General features: G+C 34.0%; 1 protein-coding gene and 1 long non-coding RNA gene across 12 annotated transcripts; one reads left to right on the top strand and one right to left on the bottom strand.

Moving 5' to 3' along the window:
* Positions 1-6,275: 6,275 nt before the first annotated feature.
* On the top strand, positions 6,276-15,817 carry LOC26528178 (ubiquitin carboxyl-terminal hydrolase CYLD). 11 transcript variants are annotated; one of them, XM_032728396.2, is made up of 11 exons: positions 6,283-6,861; positions 6,934-7,744; positions 10,314-10,539; positions 11,901-12,079; positions 12,180-12,334; positions 12,392-12,610; positions 12,671-12,905; positions 13,851-13,992; positions 14,053-14,249; positions 15,295-15,507; positions 15,549-15,817. In XM_032728396.2, the coding sequence occupies exons 1-10, from the start codon at positions 6,358-6,360 to the stop codon at positions 15,486-15,488; spliced, it is 2,862 nt and encodes a 953-aa protein (XP_032584287.1). In that variant the 5' UTR covers positions 6,283-6,357; the 3' UTR covers positions 15,489-15,507; positions 15,549-15,817. The 11 variants fall into 11 exon arrangements, with proteins under 11 accessions (XP_043865223.1, XP_043865222.1, XP_043865221.1 ...); XM_032728397.2 differs by having other exon boundaries at positions 15,295-15,492; positions 15,600-15,817; XM_015166062.3 differs by having other exon boundaries at positions 15,295-15,492; positions 15,669-15,817.
* Positions 14,156-15,253, bottom strand: LOC122757359. Its single transcript, XR_006357373.1, has 2 exons — positions 14,974-15,253; positions 14,156-14,356 (listed from the first exon to the last, which is right to left on the bottom strand). It is a non-coding gene; the product is annotated as an uncharacterized LOC122757359 (long non-coding RNA).
* Positions 15,818-16,334: the final 517 nt, after the last annotated feature.

The following is a 16,334-nucleotide window of genomic DNA, read 5'->3' on the forward strand; positions in this document are numbered from 1 at the left end:
CTACAAACAGGCAAATTTATTATTCCATACAAATTTCACATACTTCGATCAGACTTCGCAATCCCATGCGATGGAATAATAGGACTAGACTTCATTAAAAGATTTAATTGCAAATTAGATTATAATAGCTCAGATGATTGGTTTATAATTAGACCGCAAAAACTTAACGTATCCCATTTATGTTCCAATAACATTTAAGTCTGGTACTAACTCAACCCTTCTACCAGCCAGATCCCAGGTGATACGCAAAATTAAATTATCTTCGTCCGAAGAAAATATTTTAATTCCCAATCAGGAAATTAAACCGGGTGTCTATGTTGCAAATACAATTACAACAGCCCAGAATGCGTTTGTCCGAATCTTAAATACAACCAGAACATATCAAATAGTAAACATAGATAAATTGAAATTTGAATCACTTTCGAACTACAATGTAGTTCAAAATTCCAAAGATAATAGAACAGAGTCCGTACTTAACAAATTAAAAAAGAATTTTCCACCCGTGTGGTCGCGGGACTTTAGAATACAACCACAGTGAGAGACGCTTGTCGTAAAAGGCGACTAAGATTCTCAACTGGCAATGACAAAAAATTTTATAAAAGTCCTGAAGTCACTACCAGGCAAGTAAACAGAAAAATCCTGCAGGACATGTTCAAGAAGATTTGCTTGTGCAATCTCTTAACAAACGCTTCTAAGCCCAACGTCATTTTTAATGACGAAATATGAATAGTAGTGGCCTTGCATATAACAAATCGACATGTTTTTAGAAACATGAAGGAATTATAGCAAGAATTGATGTTAGCGATTTTGTACTCCAATGGAATTCTCGACTTAGGTCAGATTTTCCAAAGGCTTGCATGACAAGCCGGTGTATATATAATCAGCAACACAAGAGGCACCGTGCAAAAGATCTTTGAACTAGTTTCAACAGATTCTTTTAATAATATGGGCAATAATATATTTTAGAGTAGCGCTACTCAAGCCGGTGACCCAAATAATAATTAATAACGATCGAGAAGCGATACTGTTTACAATACATGATAATTCTACTATCGAAAATTGCAAATAAAAGTGCAACAACTGTTGCCAAGCAATATTCAAAGCTTTTGTTCTGAAACATGGTCCAATGAAGACGTTCATTATGGACACAGAAACAGAGTATAAAACAACATATGACTTGTGCGAATACTTAAAGATAGACGATATGACGTCTACTGCACAAAACCACCAGACAGTTTCGAAAAATAAATTAAGACATAAAATTGGTCTGATCAACCAATTTAAGGTGATCAAAATGAATAAAAACAAAATTCATAATAATTATCATTTTACTAATGCCATCATTTCTTGAACAATGGAGTCAATTTTTTTAAAATGCATTGAATTTTTTTTTATATGTGGTTATACGTTATATAGAAAAAACAATAAGAAAAAAAAATGTTTATATATTGTTTTTTTTTTATAATAAAAAAAAAAAAAAGAAACAAAATGAATTAAAAACAAAAATTCTTTTTAATTACTAAAAAAAATAAAAAAAAATAAAAATTTATGTTAAAAGAAAATAAAAAAAAAAAAATATTAAAAAAAAAAATTAAAATAAAAAAAAAAAATACAATATTTTGTTTTAAGAATACAACATAGCACATATATAAAAAAAAAAATTAAAAATAATTTTTATTTTAAATAACTACATTATATTACGTTATTTTTTAAAAAAAGGGAGGTGTAGTATGTTGTATGTCATATAAGCATATGCTCACAGTATTGTAGTGTATACAATATATGAAGTTGACATATGCCCTAAATATAAGTAAGAGTATCATGCTCACAACATAGCAACACTTTGTTGCTTTACTTATATTATAACAGCTATACATAAGCGCCGTAATATGATCGGTCACTTATGTATAGACTGGCCTGCAGCGTGGGATCTGCAACGTAAGCATTGTTACGCTCTTGTCCACGCCGCAGCTTAAACGCTAAATGTATATGCCTTCTGCATATGCATACAAACATATATACACACACATACAGCATGTTATATACTCCCATTCTGCCGCTGCTATAAGCGACAGAATTCTTTATGTAAACTTTATGTACTTTAGGCTAAGACTTTATTTGAATAAAATACGGAGAGCATTCGCTGTCCAGAACTCAAAGATAATAGAGGTTCATTTTATTACAGTTATCAGTGCAACGAAGAGCAGCCTTAAGGATAACATCGGCGTACCGCACGGTCTCCGGGGCTGCTGTGACTGTGATAGCAGCAGTCATACCGGTTGACTTGCTTGCCCAAGAGCGCAAAAAAATATGGAATCTTCGGCAAAGAGGAGAATTCTCAGAACAGGCGGCAAAGAGTATACGACAGCAAACCATAGTCTCGTGGAAGGCGAGATGGTCAAGCAAAAGGTATGGAAGATGGACCGCTAGAATAATCCCCGATCTAGAGAAGTGGATAAATAGAAAACACGGTGAAACGTCGTTCTATTTGACACAACTACTCTCCGGAGATGGATACTTTCGAAAGTATCTAAATAAGATGGGGAAAACTGCTGAATCCAGCTGTATTTACTGCGAAAATGCAATGGACGATGCAGAATACACTTTCTTCAATTGCAACAGGTGGTCGGAAGAAAGAATCGACCTGGCAGATATACATATACACATTCGAGAGAGCAGAGAGCATCGAGAGAGAGAGAGAGCAAGGGAAACATAGAGCATAGAGAGATCTTTTGTTCAAAATTTGACCATCTCGGTCGAGCGCATGAAGCGAAATGATTGTGCGTTCGTATTTTTTCCTAGCTCGAACCTAAAAGTAAGGAGCCGAGCGACTCCAAAGCTCTCTGGGGTGTTAAACAGTGTTGCCAGGTTTTGAGACATAAAAATAGCAACATCGTCTCTAAAAAATAGCTGAAAATAGCTAAAGAAATTTTAAAATAGCTTACAAAATAGCTGAAACCTATATGCATTATGCATTTACTTAAAATTTTATTTTTAAATGTTATTTAATAATGTTACAATTTGGTCCACATCCAAATCATCATCAGAATTATATTTATGATTAACTGGAATCGTGTTTAAATATTTTGAAGGCACGGTATAAGCTTGATTTGCAGAGCAGCGTTGCTACTGTTAAATACTCTCGTTAGGTGATCAATCGAGGAAATTGCAGTGTGCTCTGCAACGTACAAACATAATGCCGCCTCCTCCTTCGCACTTTTAGTTGTTGGCAATAGCTCGAAAACAATTTTGTTTTTTTGCCCAAAGGCGCCAACCGCAGTTTTATGTTTTTTTTTTGTCGCGGCATGCATTTTAATATCGTGCAATTTGGCAAAAACACTGCGTTTGCAGTATATACAATACGCCCGCGTGTTGTCCGACTCTTCCTCCTTAATCCAATCCTTAAATTCGGTGATTGTTTTCACGAATTTTCTGCTTATATTTTTTATCCATCACATACAATTAATGCCAAGAAGCGCGCCAAGAAGAATAAGCAATGGTGTAAATTCACAACTAGTGATGGTATAAGTACGATGAAGTCGTTGTGGTAGTATCGCGCAGATCATTACCACTGACCAGAGAACACATAGACTAGACATGTAGAACAAACTTTTTCAACACCGAAAAAATGCGCTGAGCGGACCAGACAACTTCGTATTTGGTCGGCTCGGTCTTCTGAGGCTCAAGCAGTGAAAATAAGGCAAGACAAAATCAGTGTGCTGCGACTGCTGCCACGAAATGCACGCATTACTAAATGAAGCAGGGCTATGCGCTCTTTTTCCCTTACTCACTCTCTCCCTCTCTTTATGCTCTCTCTCTCTCTCTCTCTCTCTATATGGTCTCTCAAATAGCAGCAGCGCACAGAAATTGAATATTGTTCGCGACGATCCCAGCTCTTTCCTCTTGAGTGAAGGGTATACCGAAATCATAAAAGCATTTGTCACGCTCATGCAAACAAAATGTAAGCGTTTCGATGGTTATTCGTGGGAAGGGTATGAAAGCGTTGATACGCATAAACAATATTATTTCGCGACGGGCAAGTACACACACACTTGTAGTCCCTTGCTACATGTATGAGCATTTGTGACCTGCGTGCGTTACTCTTGCTGCTTGTAGCAATTTTAAAGCCCAGCATTTGCATTTGGTCGGTCTTACGGACTGTCATAACCACTTTAAACAGATGTACTATGTATGAACATACATACATATGTACATAAGTACATTTATATATTATTATTGCTAATCATGTTTATAAATGTGTTTATATCCGTAAATAATTATATATAATTAAAATTATTTTATACACATTTTTAACCGAAAAAATTATCGTAAAACACTACTAACTTTATTAAATGCTTTGCAATATATGAAATACACATGTCATATTATACTCAAGCTTTACTCATTATTGTCAAAAATTTCTAATTAAGTCATAATGGCCCATTTGATAGTCACCCTACGATTCAAATCATACAAAATTTACAAAATAATAATTCCAGAGACAATTAGCTTGCCATCCCATACAAGCATACACATACACAAATGTATGTATGCATGTGCTCACTTCACAAGGCAGACCAACGGCAAATTTTGGGCTTTACAATTTGCACAGCCTGTTCTGCACAGAAAGACAACATTTTCGCGACGAGCATGCACACACACATTTACATCCTTGCTACGTGTATGTGCTTTTGTGTGCGTGCGTCGCGAAACTCAATTCTTTCTCAGTATTTTCGTCTATTATCAGCCCAAAAGTTGCCGTTGGTCTGCCTTGTGAAGTGAGCACATGCATACATACATTTGTGTATGTGTATGCTTGTATGGGATGGCAAGCTAATTGTCTCTGGATTTATTATTTTGTAAATTTTGTATGATTTGAATCGTAGGGTGACTATCAAATGGGCCATTATGACTTAATTAGAAATTTTTGACAATAATGAGTAAAGCTTGAGTATAATATGACATGTGTATTTCATATATTGCAAAGCATTTAATAAAGTTAGTAGTGTTTTACGATAATTTTTTCGGTTAAAAATGTGTATAAAATAATTTTAATTATATATAATTATTTACGGATATAAACATGATTAGCAATAATAATATATAAATGTACTTATGTATGTACATATGTATCTATGTTCATACATAGTACATCTGTTTAAAGTGGTTATGACAGTCCGTAAGACCGACCAAATGCAAATGCTGGGCTTTAAAATTGCTACAAGCAGCAAGAGTAACGCACGCAGGTCACAAATGCTCATACAGGTAGCAAGGGACTACAAGTGTGTGTGTACTTGCCCGTCGCGAAATAATATTGTTTATGCGTATCAACGCTTTCATACCCTTCCCACGAATAACCATCGAAACGCTTACATTTTGTTTGCATGAGCGTGACAAATGCTTTTATGATTTCGGTATACCCTTCACTCAAGAGGAAAGAGCTGGGATCGTCGCGAACAATATTCAATTTCTGTGCGCTGCTGCTATTTGAGAGACCATATAGAGAGAGAGAGAGAGAGAGAGAGAGCATAAAGAGAGGGAGAGAGTGAGTAAGGGAAAAAGAGCGCATAGCCCTGCTTCATTTAGTAATGCGTGCATTTCGTGGCAGCAGTCGCAGCACACTGATTTTGTCTTGCCTTATTTTCACTGCTTGAGCCTCAGAAGACCGAGCCGACCAAATACGAAGTTGTCTGGTCCGCTCAGCGCATTTTTTCGGTGTTGAAAAAGTTTGTTCTACATGTCTAGTCTATGTGTTCTCTGGTCAGTGTCATTACGTACAATTTGGGACTTAATCGAAAAATGTTTTTTTTTTTTTTTTTTGCTTGAAATACTAAAATCGAATTCAAAATATTCGTTTGTAAAATAGCTAAATTTATAGCTAATAGCATTTTCAAAATTTTCATAGCATTTAGGGTTCAAAAATAGCTAAAAATGCTATTAAATAGCTAATCTGGCAACACTGGTGTTAAACCCTCAAAAAAAGCGTGCAAAAAGCTTTCCACTAGTTGTCTAGTCTATGTGTTCTCTGGTTAGTGGCGTGACTCAACGCTCGAAAAAAGTGTGCAAAACGCTTTACACTACTTGTCCGCTCTATTTGTTCTATGGTTAGTGCTTTAACGGAGAAAATATGTTGTGCAAAAATTAAATCTCACGGATTAGTGTAAAGCTGAATTTAAATATTAAATTAACAATAATACATGATACAAATCATGTTCTACTTTTACGTATAAACGCATATTCATTTTGTTATCGATTTTTATAAATATACTTACATACATATATCGATGTTATTTCATTTATTTATTTGTTATTTGTAGCCTTTATATTCATTGTTAATTATTTTGGTAGCTGAATTAGATGGAAACTAATCTAAAATATCTTAAATACGCGCTCGTTAATCGACAGATAGAGCTAACCAAATCTGGAATTATATCTTTATCCGATAATGGTGAAAGTAAACCCCCTACGTATCTCGACAAACAAATGGTCTTCCCTGGATCATTAATAAAAATTATTGGAACTTCTGATGGTAAAGAAAGTGACGAATGTATTGTTCAAATTTTAAACTTCAATGCTGTTACAAATAACCAATTTTACGAAATCAGGACGAGCTATTTGGTTAAAGTAGCGGAGGAAATTTGGCCATTTGTTATTAGCATTGACAGTCTTGAAAGTCGGTTACGTTTAGTTAACAATAGCGAACAATGTCTTTGGTTGACTAACTTAAAAGTCAATGACGTTGTGTGTGTGCGTGGAGAATTGTTTAAAAATGGAAACGCGAATTTTGATTGTATTATCCGTTACATTGGTCCAGTGCAAGAACTCAATTCCGTAGGATATTATTTTGGAATGGAAATTTTGGTTTGTTACTTGAATGTTACTAATATTAATCAATTCTCCACTAATATATATAAATTGCTGTATATATCTTAGCATCTCAATAACGGGTACTCGCCTCAAGCCAAGGAAATTCAGTTCGCTGCAAGGTACATGCAGTGTGAACCTAACTTAGCAATATTTACCACTGCTAATTGGATAGCTCCTGTATCAAGTGAATCAAAACATAAACTATCCGCTAGACAATTGATCAACGAAACTATTGATCGTGTGTACACAGCCATTGTGCCATCAACATTAAATGGACAGCGAAGTGATCACAAGTCCAAGAAACGACAGCCTACAGCACATTTTTATGAGTCATTGATAGAAACAGACGTGAATCAAAACACAGATAAATACGATTCCGAAATCATGAGTGAGTCTATTAAAGAAGATGATTCCACATCTATAAACGGGATAAATAAATATAATAATAGTAATAAATTATATTTAAATAACATTCCGATACCTGTAGGACGTAAAGGATCAAGTCTAGTAAGTTGTCAGAAAAACGAGAATATTTTTGACACAATGAAGAGAACCGAATCAAATATTAATGAAAGCGATACTAATGTTATAACTAATAGTGACATTGAAGAGTCTAGTAGAAAGGACCATAATATAAGCATTGTTAGTAATCGTCTGGAAAAAGAAAACGTCGATTTGGCCGATTTGCTCGGTACCAATTGGCCGACAAATGCCGGAGATGCTGGTTTCATTTTAAACAGAGCTAAATTAGGTTCAAAATCATACGACAATAAATTGGAGACATCTGCATCTAGCTCTACCTTTGAAACTTTTGCCAAGAATGGAAACAGAGTTTCGCAAGTACCTAGTTCATCTATAGAAGTCAACTCTAACACTGGTAAGAATATATTAACATATCTTATATATATATATGATATATATGACTCAGATTATATTCGGACGAGAGAGAGTTTAGACTACTGCTACTAAATTTTTATACCCTGAACCCATTTTCAATGGGAAATCAGGGTATAATGGTTTTGTTGAAATGTATGTAACAGGCAGAAGGAGGCGTGGCAGACCCCACAAAGTATATATATTCTTGATCAGGGCGACGAGCTGAGTTGATTTGGCCCTGTCCGTCTGTCCGTATGTATGAACGCGTCGATTTCAGAAGATATAAGAGCTAGAGACTTCAAATTTTTTTAAAATGTCCGTAATTACAGCGCGCATATAAAGTTTATCATCATCATCAAAATCGATAACTCATCCCGATCTTTTCTTTATCGATAAAAAACCTTATCAAAAACCAGTTATAAAATTATATCTTCTACACCTTTATTGCTAGAGTCTCCAAATTTTTTATGTATGCTTATATGCAATATATGCAATTTCGGTTTTTGTTAAAATTTACCCCCCAACCTTAAATTCACCCCCTCACCCTCACTTTTGTAAAAAGCGTATTTCAAATACTAGAGACTTGTGCTTTGGCAATTACATGCATATTCATGTTATAATCATAATCTGTTTGTGTATGTGTGTGTATGTGTTTGTGAATGTGTATGTATGTGTTTGTGTGTGTATGTGAGTGTGTGTATGCGTTTGTGTCTGTATGCATGTGTGTGTATGTATGCCTGTGTGTGCGTACGTGCGTGTGTGTGTGTGCGTGCGTGTTTCTTGTATAAGCTGAAAGACGCGAAAAATTATTGAAATATCTATTGCTCCAAGGGTTCAGGGGATCTCGTAGTCGAGCAGTCTCGACTAGAGCTTTCTTACTTGTTTAAAATATATTACTTCATTGAACACAAAGTTATTTATATTCACAAGAACCCAACACACCGCTCCTAATCACTGGGAGCGCTTATATATATATATATATATATATACATATATATATATATATTTGTATACAAATTTACGATATCTCTGATTCTTTACATATCAATTTTGATAAGTAAGAAACAAAGAACCACTTGAATGGAATTTACATCAATTATCTTAATAAAGCTCATTACTGATAAATGAACTTTCTGAGATCGGTGATAAGACACAGAGCCTTTACATTTAGGACAATTAGTTCCTTCCAATCTGCTGAGCAATAATCACAGATCACCGTTTACATTTTACACCTATTTTTACTTAAAATTTGTATGCCATTGACTTTTGTTGATTGTAAATATAAATTCTGCATATACAGTGAAAGTGCAGAGATTTTACGATGAACTATTGGTCTGAAAAATTTGTTTTATTTTCGTTTCTTGTGTATTCATAGAATTTTATAATGTACATGTTCTGTTCATGATTATTAATAGAAAGTTTAACAATTTAAATGCAGTAGTCGGCAGGTTCGCATGAGTTTTTCATTATAAAATTAGAAATAATACAATTTATATAGGTACATATACATGTATTTTTAGTATAGGGTATTTTGTAGCATTTATTCTCTTACAGTTCTATCCCTATATTTTTACTCACGCACACTTACAAAACTTAAAAATAAATCATGTTGAGTCGCATTTCATTAATAGTTCCATCAGATAGGAGAACGACCAAGGCAAATTTACACGATAATTTCGTATTGAAACAAGTTACTTTGCATATTAAATAAATAAATAAAAATGCATAATATTCCCTTGACTGTTCTGGAATTCAGTGTATCTAGCAAAGAAAACTATTTGGAAGGTAGGTATATTAAAATATTTATTGACCTGCACATCACATCGGAAATGAATGTCGCTGCGTTTGCAATTTTACACATTTTATGATAGGGAGATTATAAGAATTCGTAAGTTGCCCAATTTTATAGGATAAATTAATAATTTAAGATTATTCGAAATATTATGCAGCTAATGTATGTTACAGAAGGAAGGAAGCTTCTTAGGGAGTGAATAAGTCCACTTTTTTCCTCTAATTTGAAAAAATTAGGTGTTCAAAAAGCTAGTATACTTGCAGGTCTGATCATTTGCAAAAACCATAAGCTTTTTATATCCTGAACTCATTTTCAATGGAAAATCAGGGTATAATGGTTTTGTTGAAATGTATGTAATAGGCAGAAGGAGGCGTGGCAGACCCCTTAAAGTATATATGTATATTCTTTATCAGGGCGACGATTTAGTTCTGTCCGTCTGTCCGTATGTTTGAACGCGTCGATCCCAGAAGATATAAGAGCTAGACACTTGAAATTTTTCCTAGGTCCGTATGTACCACGCGGATATCGAGTTTTACTGCAAATGTCGATAACTTGCCCCGTTATTTTGTTATCGATTAAAAACATTATCGAAAACCAGTAATAAATTTATATATCCTACATCTTTAAAGCTAGAGTCACGAAATTTATAATGTTGATTTATATTAAATTTCACTAATTAAGCCCACACTGCAGACCATGTATGTTTATGACTTTTAAATGTTTTGATTTTATATTTGTAATTCTAATATTTTAGATTATTATTTTTATATAATTTCAGAGTTGCCTAACATAAGTTACCAACAATTACATGAAATACCTGGAACAAAGCTCACAGTTGGATCTCTGGTTGAAGTGTCTGATTCTGGGATTTCTGATTTATATGGTGTAATACGATGGATCGGTATTCATTCTACCTCCAAAAATATATTGGTAGGAATCGAAGTAGAAGACGATCCAAGCTTAAGAAATCTTAAAACATCCGATGGAACTTATAATGGCGTTCGGTAATTGCCTTACTTTAGAAATTTTTACGTATTAACTAAGTTAAAAGATTTTTTATTCATTCACGAAGTGAAAATGCTTTTTTGTGTTTTTCCGTAATTCCTATTGAAAATGGTTAGTTAAAATTTGAAATACATACTTTGATAACAGAGCTCGCAAATGAGAGTTGATCGTTTTTTCGTATATGCTCTGTTTTGTATCATAACTGAAAAAATTGTGCAGACACGATCTCGCTCTGAGCGGCACTCTTTGTTTTGTTTTGAATCGGTTTTGGTCAGACGTAAAGACTAATACGATTTTCGCTCACACAAAGACTCTCAGCAAAAGACAGTTTGACTAAAAAACTCAACAGAAATGATCTTTGCCTTCGTGTGCATGTAAATACATGTATACATACATACATAAAAGAACGCAGCAATCGCGTACCCATACATACGCAAAAGACTGTTTGCCAGTCGCGATAAAATCAGTTTCTGTCTGAGTCTTTTTGATTGTGTCAGTGAAAGACACTTATTTGCAGACAACGAAAAAGTGTCAACAGTTATTTGCGAGCTATGTTTGTTTTAATGGTGTGGCAAGTCGAGAGTCACTATACAGTACATATTTCAATGAAGGTAGTCCATCGACAAGAATAGTTATAAAGAACAATTGAAATATCAATACGTCGAAGGGCTCAGGTGTTTTCGTAGTCGGCCAGTCTCGACTAGAGCTTTCTTACTTATTATACCCTGAACCCATTTTCAATGGGAAATCAGGGTATAATGGTTTTGTTAAATGTATGTAACAGGCAGAAAAAGGCGTGGCAGACCCCATAAAGTATATATATTCTTGATCAGGGCGACGAGCTGAGTCGATTTAGCTCTGTCCGTCTGTCCGTATGTTTGAACGCGTCGATCTCAGAAGATATAAGAGCTAGAGACTTGAAATTTTTTTTCCTAGGTCCGTGTATAGCACGCGCATATCGAGTTTAAATGTCGATTTTAAATATCGACTTTAAATATCGATAGCTTGCCCAGTTATTTTGTTATCGATTAGAAACATTATCGAAAACCAGTAATAAATTTATATCTCCTACATATTTAAAGCTAGAGTCTCCACATTTTTTATGTATACTTACATATATGCATTTTATACAATTTCGGGTTTTGTCAAAATTTACCCCCCACCCCTAATTCACCCCCTCACCCTCACATTTTTAAAAGGCGTATTTCAAATACTAGGGACTCGAGCTATTGCTCGAAGGGTTCTGGGGATCTCGTAGCCGGGCAGTCTCGACTAGAGCATTCTTACTTGTTTTATTTTAAAGTACTTAAATTCAGAAAATTAAATCTTTCTAATAAAATTCAATAATTATATATTTCAGATTATTTCACTGTCGTGAAGGTGGAGCTATTTTTGTTCCGCCAAACAAATGTGCGAGTGATCGCAGGTTTGCAGATATAGAAGGCAGCTATTCTTTTAGTGCGGTAACAGCCGATACAAACGCTATAAAATTTGGACACGTTGATTGTCCTTCAGTGCTGGGAGCTGTACCACCGTTAGGTAAACTATAAAGAAACAATTAAACTTGGACACTAAAACGATATTCAATAGCTGTTTTAGTGCATTCACTTATTTTTTTGTTGTTGTCCTTTGTTATTAGCAATAAAAGATTTAGATGAATTGGAAGCCATATGCGGAAAATTTAAAGGAATTCAGGGACATCACAATTCCTGTTATTTAGATGCAACATTGTTTTCCATGTTTACTTTTACTAGTGTATTTGATTCCATTTTATACAGAAGGCCAAACTCTGAGGTAAATTTAATAAAATATTAAAATAAATATTTTTAATCATTATTATATTCATTTCAGGATATTTCACATTATAGTGCTGTACAGAGTGTGTTACGTGATGAAATAGTTAATCCATTACGAAAAAATGTTTTTGTGCGCGCTGACCGTGTCATGAAACTACGTAATTTTTTGGACCAACTTAGTTCTGTAAGTGGTTTAACCAGTGAGGAAAAAGATCCAGAAGAGTTTTTAAATAGCTTACTATCTCAAATCATGAGAGTGGATCCATTTTTAAAAGTATGTTTTTCAATCATAAAAGCAGAATATAACGGAATTTCATGTACAGTCTTTTTTTAGCTCAGCTCTGGGCAAGATTCTTATTTTTATCAACTATTTGTAGAGAAAGATGAGCGATTGACGTTTCCAACAGTACAACAACTGTTTGAACAAAGCTTTCATTCATCCGACATAAAATTAAAAGAGGTTCCGTCATGCCTAATTATTCAAATGCCTCGGTTTGGAAAGAGCTATAAAATGTATCCTCGCATTCTACCCTCTCAAGTGCTGGATATAACAGATATCATTGAAGATTGTAAGTTATTAACATATGTGTGTCTTTTTAAAAAATCAACGCAGACCAAAGTAGTCACAATTGAAATTGGTCGAACATGTTGAACATGGAGAAAAGCCGTAATCGAAGAGTGATAAATGTCTAATTTCGAAAGAAATAAACTGATTTAATTGCTCGTGAGTCAGTGTGTAGCTTCCACCTCGTCTGGATTGTTGCTTAGATCTAACACAAAGTCAATGCGGATAATTAAGGTTTATAATTGAATTAATAAGCTATAATAATTTTGATTTATTGGGTAGCTATAAACATAGAATTGCTTTTGTATATTGTACTTTTTTTATAACCTGAACCCATTTTTGTTTGTAACAGGCTGAAGGATGCGGGACAGACCCACAAAGCATATATATTCTTGATCAGGGCGACGAGCTGAGTCGATTTAGCCCTGTCCGTTCGTTCGTATGTATGAACTCGTCGATCTCAGAAGACATAAGAGCTAGAGACTTAAAATTTGTTTTCCTGGGTCCGAGTTTATCTAAAAAAATCGATAACTACTCTCGATATTTTGTTATTAGAGGTAGAGCCTGCAAGTTTTAGATGTAGACTCATATGTATTTTAAAGAAGTTCGATTATTTTCTTTTGTAATTTACCGCCACCCCTATATCCGCCCCCTCACCCCTATATTTGTAAAATGCGTATTTCAAATACTAGAGACTTGTTGCTTTGGCAGATGCACTCCCATTGATGTTATAATCACGATTTGAAAATTTTCCACACTGCAGCCAATGCGTGTTTATGCTTGCATCCTTATGCTTTTCTGTGTGTTTTTTGTGTAAGCAGAAATAAGAATTATTGTGAAATATCAATTCTTTGAAGGGTGCAGGGGATTTCGTAGTCGAGCAGTCTCGACTAGAGCTTTCTTACTTCTAGTATTTTATAACAATGTATATATTTTTTATATTTTTAAGCCCCTCGACAGTGTTCCGTTTGTGGGAAACTTGCTGAATTTGAATGTCGAGAATGTTTTGGTAGCTTGCAGGTTGGTTCTGGTCTCGAGTGTACAGCTTTCTGCCAAAAATGTCTTAAAACAGTACATACGCATGGGAAAAGGTATGTTCCTAAAAAATCAATTATACTATATATATTTAAATTATATTTTTTAATTCACAGAGTAAATCATGAATCAAAGAAATTGTCTGTACCAATAGACTTCAAAGTAATGGCTGATAACATGGTTTTACCAAGTCTTTATATGGAGCTATTTGCTGTTGTATGCATAGAAACTTCTCATTACGTAGCATTTGTGAAAACAGGCTCTGGACCAGATGCTCCTTGGTGTTTTTTTGATTCAATGGCGGACAGAAAAGGTAAATTATTTTCTTTATTTTTCATTTAATTAACATTATCGTATAACAGTTGACTGATATTTTTTTGAAGATGCTGGTCCTTCTCTTTATCGATTTCATAAGAGATTCTGTAGAACAATTTGAATGAGTTATTTCAATATAATTATATTAGACAGTGCTCGACAGGTAAATACGCTGAATATCGACCTATATGCGTTTTCTAATATACTCAATAGCTAGTAATTAAACAGTGCTCTAGCAAACTCAACTATCTATAAACGCTTTCACTCAGAGCTTAGCTCATATATTTTTTGAATTTTTATTAGAAGGCACGATATATGTACTATGATTACATCTTGCAAATCTTTAGTCAATGTGTGAAAGAGTTCATATTATTTCGTAAATGGTAAATATTCAATAAAATATTTGACTATAAGCCAAAAATCTCAATAAAAGCCATTGAAGCTATTAAACAAAATTGTTGGCTTAAGGGGGCTGTCCACAGACGAATTTGTTACACGAACATGTTCGCCGAGTTTGCCTACTAACTATGCGAACATTTTCACAAACATGTTCGCGAACATAATTTTAAAACAAATTTTGGACTGTGAACATGCCAGCGGAAGAAAACAAAATCGAGCTTAATGGCAATGAGTTAATAGAAAAAGTGCAGAAGGATTAGAATATCAGCTTTGAGGATTTAGGGTATCTCCTAGTCGAGCAGTCTCGACTAAAACCTTCTTACTTGTTTCTAGTTTTGAGGATATTCAGCTATTGGGCAGAGGCAACCCAAATTTCCTTGTGAAGCGATCATTAACAGATGCAAGGCATTTCAAAGCGCACTAGTGCATCTTCATATTGTAAACTTTGTGTATTTTTATAAGCTTGAGATCCACGAATATGAATAAATAGCACAACTCAATTTAAATCATTGCCGTCAAAAACTGTTGTACAGTTTACTTAATTGTTTAAATATTTTTGTATTAGTTTTATAAATAAAAAATTGACATTAAAATTAAAGGAACCAAGTTTTAATTAATTTTATCTAATTTTACTTTTTTATTAGGTGAAAAAAACGGGTATAATATACCGGAAATGATATCCGTTCCTGAAATACCTCAGTGGCTATCTGATGAGGGGGCTAGACACATTAATGAAAGGTCCACAAATGACAAGGCCTTACCCGAGCATGCTAAGCGTCTTTTTTGTGACGCATATATGTGTATGTACCAAAGCACAGATGTCATGATGTACCACTAAATAGGTATTTGCCATTAAGTTTTAAAATATTGTAGCATATTAAACTAAAAAAATATTTAGTTTATCTATTATCATTGAATTCAATTCAGTGTAAGTTTACTATTTTTGTAGTACCTATAAGAAAAAAATATTGCAAAAATCTGGATCTAATAACAACAATGTGAATCTGATGTATTTCAGTTTTTATATCCTGGAATGTATACTAGTGTATACCACACGAATTACAAATGTTTTTTCCATTTACTTGATTACCTTCACAAATAAAGATTTAAAATTTACTGTGCAGGTATATGTAATGAATACTAAAAAATAAAACAAAAAAAAATTAATACAGTTATTTTAATTTTGATATTTTGGAATGCTAACCAAAAAATTCGCCCATGCTGCCAGGAGCAGCCGTCACATGGTGCAGTGATTTACCAATCGTACATATTCGATTTATTTTTAAGATTCTTAAATAATTACTTTGTAAGTTTTCCTTAAATGTTTCCATCTTTCTATGTTCTATTATATCAGTAACCACACATGGCCGTTACTTGGGGCATAGTTGGTTGAATTGGCAAATAAAGTACCCTTACCGGCTTGGTGGTATTATTATGATTTTTGTCCTTTCTACCAATATAACCTTTAATAGTTTACCTTTAAGTAGACTCTAGTTTTGTCAATATCTTTACATAATTAAAACTAACACTGCACTTCATGTATTAACAATCACCTTAACAACAGCCCTCGTGGCTTTTCATAACATGCCTCCAATTATATACTTTTAGATTTATATTCTTTGTATTTAGTAATCCAGTTCTGTACGAGCCATTTAGTAATAGTCACACATTTCTTCAGCACTTG

Source organism: Drosophila mojavensis, unplaced genomic scaffold (genome assembly GCF_018153725.1).
Source record: "Drosophila mojavensis isolate 15081-1352.22 unplaced genomic scaffold, ASM1815372v1 contig_49, whole genome shotgun sequence".
NCBI lineage: Eukaryota > Metazoa > Arthropoda > Insecta > Diptera > Drosophilidae > Drosophila > Drosophila mojavensis.

Coding starts and splice junctions, on each gene's coding strand:
- LOC26528178 (XM_015166061.3), top strand. CDS start 6,358: ATGGAAACTAATCTAAAATATCTTAAATACGCGCTCGTTAATCGACAG. Junction 12,906..13,850: donor AACAGATATCATTGAAGATT/GTAAGTTATTAA, acceptor TATATTTTTAAG/CCCCTCGACAGTGTTCCGTT. Junction 13,993..14,052: donor GTACATACGCATGGGAAAAG/GTATGTTCCTAA, acceptor TTTAATTCACAG/AGTAAATCATGAATCAAAGA.